This window comes from Hyperolius riggenbachi, chromosome 2 (genome assembly GCF_040937935.1).
Source record: "Hyperolius riggenbachi isolate aHypRig1 chromosome 2, aHypRig1.pri, whole genome shotgun sequence".
Lineage (NCBI taxonomy): Eukaryota > Metazoa > Chordata > Amphibia > Anura > Hyperoliidae > Hyperolius > Hyperolius riggenbachi.
In genome coordinates this window covers 279,566,698-279,579,755 of record NC_090647.1, presented here as the reverse complement: position 1 = coordinate 279,579,755, position 13,058 = coordinate 279,566,698, and the positions used below count along the sequence as shown (strand labels likewise).

General features: G+C 40.8%; 1 protein-coding gene across 1 annotated transcript in view; it reads left to right on the top strand.

The window, feature by feature from the left end:
* RPS6KB1 (ribosomal protein S6 kinase B1) overlaps positions 1-13,058 on the top strand; it is an 83,982-nt gene that overhangs the window by 36,319 nt on the left and 34,605 nt on the right. The window contains exons 3-8 of the mRNA XM_068268755.1: positions 315-435; positions 3,442-3,510; positions 5,636-5,783; positions 5,874-5,931; positions 9,851-9,951; positions 12,370-12,460. Of these exons, the coding sequence (XP_068124856.1) occupies positions 315-435; positions 3,442-3,510; positions 5,636-5,783; positions 5,874-5,931; positions 9,851-9,951; positions 12,370-12,460 (588 nt within the window). The remainder of the gene's footprint in view (positions 1-314; positions 436-3,441; positions 3,511-5,635; positions 5,784-5,873; positions 5,932-9,850; positions 9,952-12,369; positions 12,461-13,058) is intronic.

Sequence of the window (13,058 nt, the reverse complement as noted above, 5' to 3'; positions counted from 1 at the left end):
CAGTGTGAATCTACAATGTTCATAGTCATGAAAATAAAAAACTCTTGAATGAGGTGTGTCCAAACTTTTGGTCTGTACTGTACATGGAATGCTTTATTACCGCATTAATCAAACTACCATTGAAAAATCACATTCTCCTGTGGCATGCAATTTTTCTTTAGTAGTAGATGCATTTTCTGTGAGGTGAATAAACCACAGTCGTTTTCTCATTTATCAACATACTCCTCCATTATGGTTTGTTTTTCCTTGCACACCAAAGATCATTGAAATTTGTTGTATTTTCTGGAGTTAGGTAAAAATTGCTTTTTTTTTAGTGGTATGGAACACTGTGAGAAGTTTGAGATCTCGGAGACCAGTGTGAACAAAGGGCCAGAAAAGATCAGACCAGAATGTTTTGAGCTTCTTCGAGTACTTGGCAAAGGTGGCTATGGCAAAGTAAGTAGATTATGTATTTCCCCCCCCCCCAAAAAAAAATAATATATTGCATGGCAATGTATGCACATTGTAAATTCTTAGTTTAATTTTAGGCAAAAACTAAGATTCTTCAACACAGTATGCCCGTGTGGTGGAGTTATTTTGTATTTATATAACACTATTTTCTGCAGCGCTTTACTGTTCATTCATGCATGTGTTTAAAAGTTTGTAATTCAAACTGGAAAAGTGTTACAATTAACCTTTTCCTGTGTTTCCTATCCATTTTATCTGAAAGTCTGAATTAATTTCAACTTCACTGGCATTCAATTTCCCCAGGATTTCTGTGCAAAAAGTGATCCAATTAATATTTTCATAACCTTTTTTTTTTATCGTGTAACTTGCCAAAATGTGTTAAGCAAGGGTCTAGTATACAGTGCAGGAGAGTACTGACGTGTATGCACGTCAATACCATTCACAGCATGTTTTGTATAGAGGTGCATAACCATCAATACCGCCAGGGAGGTTAAGGCCCACTATCACATAAAAATGTAACATTTAAAATTCATGTGCACACAGGTTTTCAGTCACCCTTTGATTCTGTACAAAAGCTCTCCCTAGAAATTATCTGTACAAAGATATCCGCCAGCCTGCCTAATAATTTGCTCCCTTTTTGGCAGTTGAACTGAGCAACTACAGTATTTTTCAGCATGTAACAGGTACTTTATCTCTCCAAATAATGGAGAGTAAAAGTTCCTGCATCTTATACCAAATACAGGGAGTCCCTGATTTACGATCGCCTGTCAATACCACCGGTTAGCCTGCCGCGTCCTTAGCGATTCTCCCCCTGTGTCAACCACCCCCCTTCCCCCCCCCCCCCCCCCCCCGTCTCCTCCATTCCCTGTGTGTAAACACAAGTAGCTGCGGCTAGGCTCACTACAGTTCCAGTGGCGATTGGTAAGATGCGCTATCTGTCCCAGGAGAGGACGTTAGGATGTGTGCTCCTAATCCATTGATAGGTTTGATGCAATGAATGTTTGCATGTCTGCACTATGCATGTTACAGGGCCAGAGTTAGGACACCTATGTTTACCTGGGTACTTCTGCGCAGTATAGGTGACTAAGCATAAGAATGCATTCTTCTGTGAACTAAGACCCCGGCTTTTAACTTAGCTGTAGGGATAACAGTGGTGCCTGGATGGGTGAATCTGTGAATGCATTTGTTTGAACATTTGCATGCGAGAGTGCGAAGGGTTAAAGCGGAATATAACCCTGCATTTCAACTTTGCTCTAAAACATTATTTACAGCATATTATATGCAAAAAGCATTTTTTTTTTTACTAGACCAGCATTGGAAGGGTTAAACACAGGTTTAAAGTTCCGTGGAGAGATATGCAGAAGTTCAGATTGTTACATTCTATTTATTTATATGTATCTATTGAGAAATGTTACACACTCTTTGGCTGTCCTCCAACTCCTTCTCAGTCAGAGAGATGAGTCACATTCAACACTTAGATACATTTATGTAAACAAAATGTATCTATGTCAGCTTCGGATGCGTCTGCAGAAATCTCCAGGAACTTTAACCAGCTGAGCGGTCTGGACGAGCTCAGCTCGTCCATCACCGCCGGAGGCTGCCGCTCAGGCCCTGCTGGGCCGATTTTCATCAAATAAAAAGCAGCACACGCAGCCGGCACTTTGCCAGCCGCGTGTGCTGCCTGATCGCCGCCGCAGCGCGGCGAAAGAGGGTCCCCCCAGCCGCCTGAGCCCAGCGTAGCCGGAACAAAAAGTTCCGGCCAGCGCTAAGGGCTGGATCGGAGGCGGCTGACGTCAGGACGTCGGCTGACGTCCATGACGTCACTCCGCTCGTCGCCATGGCGACGAGGTAAGCGAAACACGGAAGGCTGCTCATTGCGGCCTTCCGTGTTACTTCTGGCCGCCGGAGGCGATCAGAAGAACGCATCCGGAGCGCCCTCTAGTGGGCTTTCATGCAGCCAACTGGAGAAATAGTTTTTTTTTTTTATTGAAAAAAAACCCTCCCGCAGCCGCCCTGGCGATCTTAATAGAACGCCAGGGTGGTTAAAGCACTGTGTAACCCTTCCAATTTTTTAGAGCAAAGTTGAAATGCAGGGTTATATTCCGCTTTTAATAGATTTTTAGTGGTCCTTTAAAGGAATACTGTAGGGGGGTCGGGGGAAAATGAGCTGAACTTACCCGGGGCTTCTAATGGTCCCCCGCAGACAACCTGTGCTTGCGCAGCCGCTCACCGATGCTCCGGCCCCGCCTCTGGTTCACTTCTGGAATTTCTGACTTTAAAGTCAGAAAACCACTGCGCCTGCGTTGCCGTGTCCTCGATCCCGCTGATGTCATCAAGAGCGCACAGCGCAGGCCCAGTATGGTCTGTGTCTGCGCAGTACACTCCTGGTGACATCAGTGGGAGCGAGGACACGGCAACACAGGCGCAGTGGTTTTCTGACTTAAAAGTCAGAAATTCCAGAAGTGAACCAGAGGCGGGGCCGGAGCATTGGGGAGTGGCTGCGCCAACAAAGGATGTCTGCGGGGGACCATTAGAAGCCCCGGGTAAGTTCATTTTCCCCCGACCCCACCTTCAGTATCCCTTTAAGGAACTCCTGCTGCCTGCCTGCATTTTTGGTCTCTAGAGGAACTATGATGTGCGGTGAAGGGTATGACCATGCATGGGAAGCAAGATCCGCACCATCACGCTATAAACTTGCTTTCATAGCACATCATAGAGCTGCTTGATTAGTTTGGGTTTTGGGGAATTTCTCCCCAAAAGATAAAAATTCTTCAAATCAGGCCACCTCCTTTCACTGCTGCATGGTCCACTTCTGACACTTGCTGAAATCTCCAAGATAAAACAATATTTAGTTTGCATTGTATGAAAAGTATCCTGTACCTCTTTAAACTTCCAGGATAACAAATAAAAATGCAGCCAATGGTTTTTCAAAAGTGTCAAATTTCGGCTTGCGTATAAATATTGAAGTGTTTTTTTTTTTCTGTTTGTACACAGGTCTTTCAAGTAAGAAAAGTACTTGGAGCTCATTGTGGAAACATATTTGCAATGAAAGTATTAAAGAAGGTACCCTTATATTGGTTCTTTTCGTATTAATACTTGTTTGGAAAAAAAATAAAAGACCCCAAAAACATTTTCCTGTTTGTGTAATTCACTTACGGTATATAATTTGTTTAGTCTATTAAATTGCATCTGTGCTTTATGAAATAACTTCACTAACATTTGATAGAATGATCTGTGAGCTCTAGTTTTCATCATTTTTATGAAATGCTCAAACTGCAGCAAGAAAAATAGGATTCCTTATTGTCATAGTTAATGTTCTAATCTGGGTTCTTTTATTCGTAAACCTGCATAATATCGTCCAGAACACTTTACCACCATTACTTGCAGAGAGAGCCACCGAGCTGTGTTCCACGTCACACGAACTCTAGCTCGGCCTGCTATCTTTTGTTGCATACGACAGTAAGGAATTAGTCACGTACGCAGTTTTTTGTGCATTGCAGGTTTGCATTTTGGTTTGCTGTAAATATACCTATATTTAAATTATCTGGCTGGTGCAGTAACTCTAGTTCAACTCCTTATTAAGATGACAGTGCAACTTTGTTCCAAACTCATCCCACATCTCATTATTGCCCACTTGAATTCAGGGAGATGTTGAGATGGGAGGATCCAAGACAAGACAAATAACATTTCTATCGCGCTTTTCTCCTGGTGGACTCAAAGCGCCAAAGCAGCAGCCACTAGGGCGCGCTCTATAGGCCGCAGCAGTGTTAGGGAGACTTGCCAAAGGTCTCCTACTGAATAAGTGCTGGCTTACTGAACCATTAACCATTACACCATCCAGCCTCTCCTTGTTCCAGTTCAGAATGTTGTAACCTTTTAACCCTTCCACACTCTCCTGAGTGACTTAAAGTGGACCCGAACTCTTGCACAGGACAGAAGGAAAACCTATAGAAATGTACCCTGTATGTATGTAATTTGATCCCTCAGCTGTGTCAGCTGGCAGAGAGCTAATTTGGAAACATAGTAACCCTATGTCTGCTTCCATTAAATTAGGAGGTAGACACACTGCAGATTTATCACAGTATTTATATCCGCTGTAACAAATATGTTTTCCTTTAAAGGTTATTATGCTGTTTCTTATCTTTTAGAGCAGAGAGGAAGTTTTGAGTTCAGGTCCGCTTTAATAGAAGGCTTAAAGAGAACCTGAGGTGGGTTTCTGCCGTCAATATTAGGACACAGGCACATTCGGCATACAATGCCCAGCCTCTGTGTCCTTTTAGTGCGCCCCAACCCCCCATGCGCTCTGCTGTCCCCCAATATAAAAACCACCAGGCTAGCGACACGCAGATTGTTACTAGTTGGCTGTTTACCTTTTTGCTGCCAGTCACCGCCGATCCCCCGCCTTCTCTATAGCGCGGCTCCCCCGCCTGTGTCTCTTCCTTCTTCGCCTCTGTAAGCAGATTGGAGGAAGGGACACAGGCGGGGAGCGGCGGTGAATGGCAGCAGAAAGGTAAACAGCCGATTAGCGACAATCTGTGTGCCGCTAGCCTGGCGTTTTTTTTTATTGGGGGACAGCGGTGTGCAGGGGGGGGGGGGGGGGGGGTCCTGGGGGTGTACTATAAGGACATAGAGGCTAGGTATTGTATGCTGAATATGCCTCTGTGTCCTAATATTGATGGCAGAAACCCACCCGGGTTCTCTTTAAAGCCGACCTGAACTCATAACTTCCTCTCTGCAGAAAGCCGCTAGTGCAGCTCGCAGGCAAATGTACTTCCGAGAGGAAAGCCGCTAGTGCAGCTCGCAGGCAGGCAAATGTACATTATTATTGTGCCTGCTTGTTCGGGGTGCCAGCGATGGATCAGACTGGCAAAGGGAGAAGGGGAAACCTCATTAGGATCCAGATTCTAACTACTGCGGTCCCGAGTCGGCTAAACAATACAAATTGCCTGGCTGTCCTGCTGTTCCTCTGTCTCCAATGCCTTTTACCATAGGGCCTGAACAAGCATGCAGATCTAATTGAAGTCTGACTGGATTAGATCCCTGCTTGTTTCAGGTGTGTAATTTCAGACATGGCCACAAAAAAAGAAAAAAAAGTGCATTAAGTAACCGTAATATTAGTCTTTTCACACTGAACAATAGAGTATTGGTTCTGGTTCTTACTTAATTTCAAATATTTTTCTTTTTTTAGGCTATGATTGTGAGAAATGCGAAAGACACGGCACACACAAAAGCTGAGCGTAATATCCTGGAAGAAGTGAAGCATCCTTTCATTGTGGACTTGATCTATGCCTTTCAAACTGGTGGAAAACTCTACCTCATCCTAGAGTATCTTAGTGGTCAGTTTTCCTAATAGTACATGCTGCTCTTGTTACAAATGTGCAGACTGTTACATTGTTGAGTATTGTGTAACTGCTGTGTTAATGTAGGTGGAGAGCTATTCATGCAGTTAGAAAGAGAAGGAATATTTATGGAAGATACAGCTTGGTGAGTAAACAACAAGTTTGTTTTTATAATTGCTATTCTGTTTTCTTGCTACTTATGTTTTACGTACATAGACTACTTGAGTTCTATGTAGAGATGGCGATCGTGGCAATGAAGCAAGCTTTTGGAAGGAACAAAGCAAATGTTTAGTGACTTGCTGGCAAAATTGTATATCCACCATTGTGCTTCAGTAATGTAAAACAAGTAGTTATGCTTATATTCATAGAAGATTAAGTATACAAGAGAATGAGTGATCATGTTGCTGTTGAGCCTCTACTGCCTTTATCCAGACCATGGGTCTCTGCATCCTGTGCTAATGGTGTGGTAGCATAATCATTTGACAGGAGAACACACCACATGGGCATTCAACAGTGCATGTTTGCAAGTCGGTGGCACCAAAAGCCGGAGATTAAGTAGCTATGCACCCAATTGATCATCTCTAAAGCCTTGTACACAGTACATGGTTCCCAGCTGAGATGGGCAGTTAAGATCACTGCTGCCAAGAATCTAGCTTAAGTACAGTGGCCCCTGACACATCCTCAAGAGATCCAAAGCAGGGCTGTGGAGTCGGTACAAAAACATCCGACTCCTCAGTTTATGAAACCACCAACTTCAGGTACCCGAAATTGCTCCGACTCCTTAGTATACTTGCCAGGGCTTTCGAGTTGGTACAAAAATCATACAAGGACATTGTTCTTTTCACACCCTTCCTGCTCTGCTGTGCACCACCCTGTTGTCTTGACTGCCCCTCTATAGCTGTAGAATGCGTCACTAGCCTTGATGCTAGTGATGAGTCTATATAGCACTAAGTCTAGAGCTGTTGCCCAAGGGATCTCATGAGAAGAGTTAAAGGTATAAGCAGAATCATTGTGCTGCTTATTGTATTGATGCTGTTTCAGTACCAATGTAAAAGAGGGTGTACTCTAAACCAAATTTATGTAAAAACATTAGGTATAAATTATATATATATATATATATATATATATATATATATATATATATATATATATATATATATATATATATATATATTTGATTTCATAAATATCTTTAAGAATAAAAGTTCAGCCAGAGAATGCTACCATGCTTGCACACCTTTTACATCCTGAAATCAAATATGACTCACCACCTTCGCTTTATTACTGTGTAAACATTTGTTTTGCCACTCCACCCAACAAGCTCTTATGACTCATGGTTTAAAAAAGAAAAAAAAAAATTCTTAAAGTGGATTGGAGATGATTTTTTACTCATTGCATAATTGTGTTCCTTTCCTATTGTTTATAGGGCATTCCTCAAGCCAAATACTTTTTTGTTTTTATTTTAATGCTCTAAATCCCTATAAACTAAATAAGCCACTCCCACAGGTTTTCAGAGAGCCAAGGCACTTTCAGACACTAGCAAGGGCTCATGGGAGCTCAGTCTGGGCAGGAGGAGGGGGAGGTATTACTAGCCAGAGTTTTCAGAGGGGAGGAGGGGGGGGGGGGTTAGTTTTCTTTGCTCAAGATGCAGATAAGCCTGCCTCTGTGTAATGTTTACAATCAACATGGCTGCTGTCATTGTATCACAGGAAGAAATATTCTTATTCCATTAAAGCTGTTTGCAGCTAGATTTGCTGTGTAAACTATCTAAACTTTAGATAAGATATATAGACAAGTTACTTGTTATAGTCAGTTTTTCATCTCGGATCCGCTTTAATATGCAAATTTCCAGGAACACAATGAGTATACAAAGGTAGTAAATCACAGCCTTTAAATGCTTGTTACTTTTAGTCTCTGAATAACCCATTTTCAAGTTTGTGAAATGCAAATTGTATCAGCCCGCAGATGTCTAAAGCTCAGCCATACACTGTTTTTGATCGACCCACTACTAGAACCACGTAACGTTGATCATGTTGCTGGTGGAAATCATATTTTTTGTCTAATTGCACCAAAAATTGTATGGTGTATGTATGACTAGCTTTAGGTATCAGTTCCTGATCAAGAAAGTGGTTTATCAGGCCCTTAGGGAAGTTTAAATCTGTTATGCCTGAAACCCACTAGCAGCGCTTTCTAAGGGCCAGGGATTTGTAAAGCGCTTGCTAATGCAATGCTATGAGAGATTTAAAAGAAAAAAAAAAAATTACATCCCTCAAGTGGGATCACAACCATAGCATTTCATTAGCAAGAGCTTTTCAAATCACAAACGCTGTATATCCTTTGCTGACTCAAGAATCAGATATCCAAAGTTTTTTGCCAAAAGTGTCTGTATTGCTCCTCAGGTCAGTATGTTACCTACTTTGGTCCGATTCAATTAACTTTTCTTTGAAGTTTTCTCCCAGAATGTAAATTTTCATCTTAGCTTTGAAATAAGTTCAGCTCCGGGCAATTAAGAATATACTAAAAGGTAGGCAAGGAAGTAATATCAAACTTATTTGGTGTATTTTCTTGTTTGGTGGCTTAAAGTGGATCCGAGAAAAACTATTACTCATTGCATAATTGTGTTCCTTTCATATAGTTTTAGGGCATGCCTCAAGCCAAATACTTTTTTTTTGTTTTTTTTTGTTTTAATACTCTTAATTCCCTATAAACTAAACAAGCCTCGCCCACAGCTACTTTTGTGCCTTTGTACTGTAGCAAGGGCTTATGGGAGCTCAGTCTGGGCAGGAGGAGGTTACTAGCCATTGATTTCAAAGGCAGAGGGGAGGAGAGGGGACTGAATTTACACACAGGCAAGCTGATAGCATCTCCAGCCCTCAGCCTGTGACAAACAGAACATGCCTGCCCTTATTGTATCACAGGAATAAATAATCATAAACTTTTGAAGCTATTTGCAGCTAGATATGCTGTGTAAGCTATCTAAACTTTAGATAAGATATATAGACAAGTTACTTCTTATAGTTCATTTTTCATCTCGGATCCGCTTTAAAAGATGTTAGATTGGGTGTAAAAATGACTTCTATGAGGAAATTTGGGAGAAAAGTTAATTGAAAATGGGGTTTTTATCACTTTCACTTTTTAGAAATCAAGCTGGCTTTGCTTTTTCTTCCTCATAGAACAAACGCTTTTTAGAATAACAAAACGTCTATTTGTGAGCTTTTTAGGACCCTCAAAGACTAGTTTCCAGGGCATCTTAAGCCAGATGGTTGAAACGGGCAATTCATAAGGCCTACTCGGCAGCCAACGTAATTCCCCCTGTGAAGGTAAAAGTGATCCCTTTAAAGCGGTTTTAGTACCTTGCGCTGAGATGGAGTATCTACATTTTTTACAAAGCAGCCATTTGGAATAGGTCTGCTGCCATTGTTAAGCAGTATTGTTTAGATATGTTTGTTGGAAATGCTATAACTTCTGGCACAAACGTTTTAAATGGTGGTGTTTATGCTCACAGTTGATAGCTTTCTATTCTCCTGTGCTGAGCTGTTGAGGGATGTAAAGAAAAGGCCAACTTTTGTTCTTTCCTGGGAATTCATTTTCCTTTATATCTTGAAAGCAAAACAAATTTACCCAACCAATAAATGTTGTTGTTTTTTTTTTTTTTTAAACAGTCAGAGGAACAAAACTAAAAAAAAAAAAAAAAAAAAAAAAAAGCCTTGGCCATATTACACCCTCCGCATTATAAATAGAAAATACAACAATATTACCTAGTTATTCCTCCACTATTTCTTAGCTGTACTACACATACAATCAATTATCTCATACGTTTATTTTGCGTCAGGTTTGCTTTGATTTGCAACTATTAAACATTGTTAATAAGTTTCTATGCATTTTAAAATTGCTGAAGAAGTAACCTGCTGTTTAAATTGTTCTTTTGATGTGAATACAGAATACCCTATTTTCTGTTTGCACCATCTAAAATCCTGTTGCCACTGCTACTGGGGGAGATGGATAAATATTCATTTATTTTACACTAACCCTTGTTCTAAATAAAGATTTGTGTTTATTTCCAGCTTTTACTTGGCTGAGATCTCAATGGCTTTAGGACATTTGCATCAGAAAGGAATAATATACCGTGATCTGAAACCAGAAAATATCATGCTAAATCATCAAGGTACAGAAACCATATGCCGGTTGTGTCTAGGGCTGTTGTTAGAAGGCATCATACAATGTTAATCAGCATATTTGTTCATCTGTGATAAAACTATTGGAGCCTTATCAGTTCAGTCTGGTCCTAAGCCCAATCTACACGATGCGATTCTTTGTACGATTCGATTACGATTCTATTTACGATCTGATTAAATCCGACATGTCCGATCGGGATTCGATTCAATTTGATTTGCCATTGCAAAACAATGGCAAATCAAATTGAATCGAATCCCGATCGGACATGTCGGATTTAATCATATCGTAAATAGAGTCGTAATCTAATCGTACAAAGAATTGCATCGTGTAGATAGGGCTTTAGGACATCACTAGACATTTGATTATTGTTGCTATGTGTTCTTTGCAATGTCTGCTGAAGAAAGTGAAGCTCCAGTCTTGATACCTTAGTAGATCTACAAAGCAGAATGTTCTGCTGGCCTTGTTGTTCCATTTCAGATGATGTATAATTTTGTGCTTGATGGAAGTTGATTGTGGTAGGCACAATGCTTGGATTTTGATGAAGTCTGTGATTGCTCTCTGCATTGTGTAGCAAAGCTACATAAGCTTCAGTATCATATTAGCTGTGTGTTGCTAGATTGACATTGAAAGTGCAGGGTGGGGCACAAAAGACCGGCCCGCGTGCCTATCATGCAGGGCTGTGGAGTTGGAGTCGGAGCAATTTTGGGTACCTGGAGTTGGAGTCTGTGATTTTATAAACTGAGGAGTCTCAGTTGGATGATTTGTGTAAAAAAAAAAACCAAAAAAAACAAAACCCAAAGCCCTGGTAAGTATTAGACTAAGGGGTCAGAGTCGGAGCCATTTTGGGTACCTGGAGTCGGTGGTTTCATAAACGGAGTTGGAGTCGGAAGATTTTTGTACCGACTCCACAGCCCTGCTATCATGAGCATGAGTTTACAGGCAAATGCTGGCCACTCCCCTTGTGCTTCCTACTCCATCCCTGCTTTTTGTTTTCTATCCTGCCCAGCTTTACTGAAACCTGTATCGAATGCATTTGCTGCCATATGAGTGTGTTACGCATATGGCAGCAAATGCAGGCGACACCATACATGAAGAGGCGCACGGGGACCAGCTGGCATTTGCCTGTATACTCGCACCTTGGACAGGAAACTAGGCCGATCTTTTGTGCACTACCCTGTATCTGCTTTTTTCGCAAAGGTTGAATTAAATGCGCTGGATGGAAGGAATCTATCATTAACCTAAATACTGTATGTCTTATGAAGGCTGCTTATTAAGTGAGTCAGACCTTTTTTTTTAAGTAGACCTATGGGCTAGTATTACACTTTGTACACCATCAATGTGTTGTTTTTCAGCATAGCCAAATAACTTAGTTTTTTCTATATGAAAAAATGTTCCGTCTTGTTGTGCATGAAATATTTTTTCTGATTTGCAGTGGTCTGCAGCAGAACCTCCTTCTGTTTTGTGATTCAATTACCTATAAAAAGCAAGTAGCCAGCCCTTCCCCCTTTAAAGTGGAGGACGGGAAGGCGCCCTGGAAGACTAAATAAGCAGCTAGTCTAGGCAAGATTTGAGATCAACCCCCATTAAAATTCTGGAGATCAGAGTGATTTTTCTTGTACTGAAGTTTTGAGAGGGACAGTAATGTCTAAGCACACTGAAGCCTAGTGCCTAAGCAGGAGGGGTATAGCATAGGGATGGAGCTTTTTTCCCAGTGGCTCTCCTTCTATGGGCAGGGCAGTACCTCAAGTGTAAGGGCTCAAACCCACTAGAAGCCTCTTCTAAACGCTAGTGATTTGAAAAGCTCTTGCTAATGCAATTCTATGGGGGATTTTTATAAAATCACATCGCCCAAGTGGGATCACACCCATAGCATTCCATTAGCAAGAGCTTTTCAAATCACAAAGCGCTCAGAAAAGGGCTCATAGTGGGTTCCAGGCCTAATGCTGTGAACTGAAGATAAAGGGTATCGTATTTTACAGTGACTACTCAAAAAAACCTTTTTAATCCTCTATCAATATGTTTAGAGACAAGGGGGCTGATGCACAAAGCAGTAATGTGCAGTGCACTAATAGGATAACAACGCTGCTCCACTAGCATTAGTATCAGTAAATGTTATCACTGCTTTATGCATCAGACCCTAGGTTTACTACAGTATCACAGGGTTTAAAATGCCTTAGCACTCATCCACGTTTAGACAATTATTGCTGTCATTGTACAAGTTAATAATGAAGTGAAAATAAAACCTTATTTGGTGACTACTGTAAATACGGTAGCTAAATTTGCACACCCAAAGTTTGCCCTTTCAGCAGCGTTAATAGTGTCATGTGTTGAATAGAGTAATTTAAAAGCAAATAACATCTGTAATCAGTCAATATGCCGTTTCATCATTTCTATTTTTCTTATCTAGGACATGTAAAGCTAACAGACTTTGGCCTTTGTAAGGAATCCATTCATGATGGGACAGTCACTCATACATTCTGCGGGACAATAGAGTACATGTAAGACATCTTTTTTCTCTTTTTAACACTACTTCATTTTATTACTAGAACAAATGGAATTATTATTGGAAGTATTCAGTTGTACATCAGTTCCTAGAAATGGGGCAGTCATAAAAGACATTTAATAAATTTAATGTTTTAAGAGAAGTACTTAAACTGGATGATACCATGTATTGGCTAACTTAGAGATAAATAAAAAATAAAAATTAAGCTTTCGGCTAATATAAAGGCTTCATCAGACTTGGTTGCTGCATATACTGAAAAGTAAAAAAAAAGAAAAAAAAAAAAGGCTTATATACATTGGACATACAGAGGAGATGGCTAACTAACTCTACTGCTTCTACTTTAACTGGAGTGTGTGTAGTGTGAAAAATACCCATCTGACATTTTTGTATAGATTTTAAGTATTTTTTTTAAAGAGGAATTCAAGGAAGTATTTATTTAATATTTACCACTTTTACCTCTGATTTAAAGGGAACTTGAAGTGAGAGGAATACAGAGGCTATCATCTTTATTCCCTTATAAACAATGCCAGTTGCTTGGCTGTCATACTAGTAACCCGCCGGCCGTTCGGAAGCACCGGCGGGTTACTAGCACC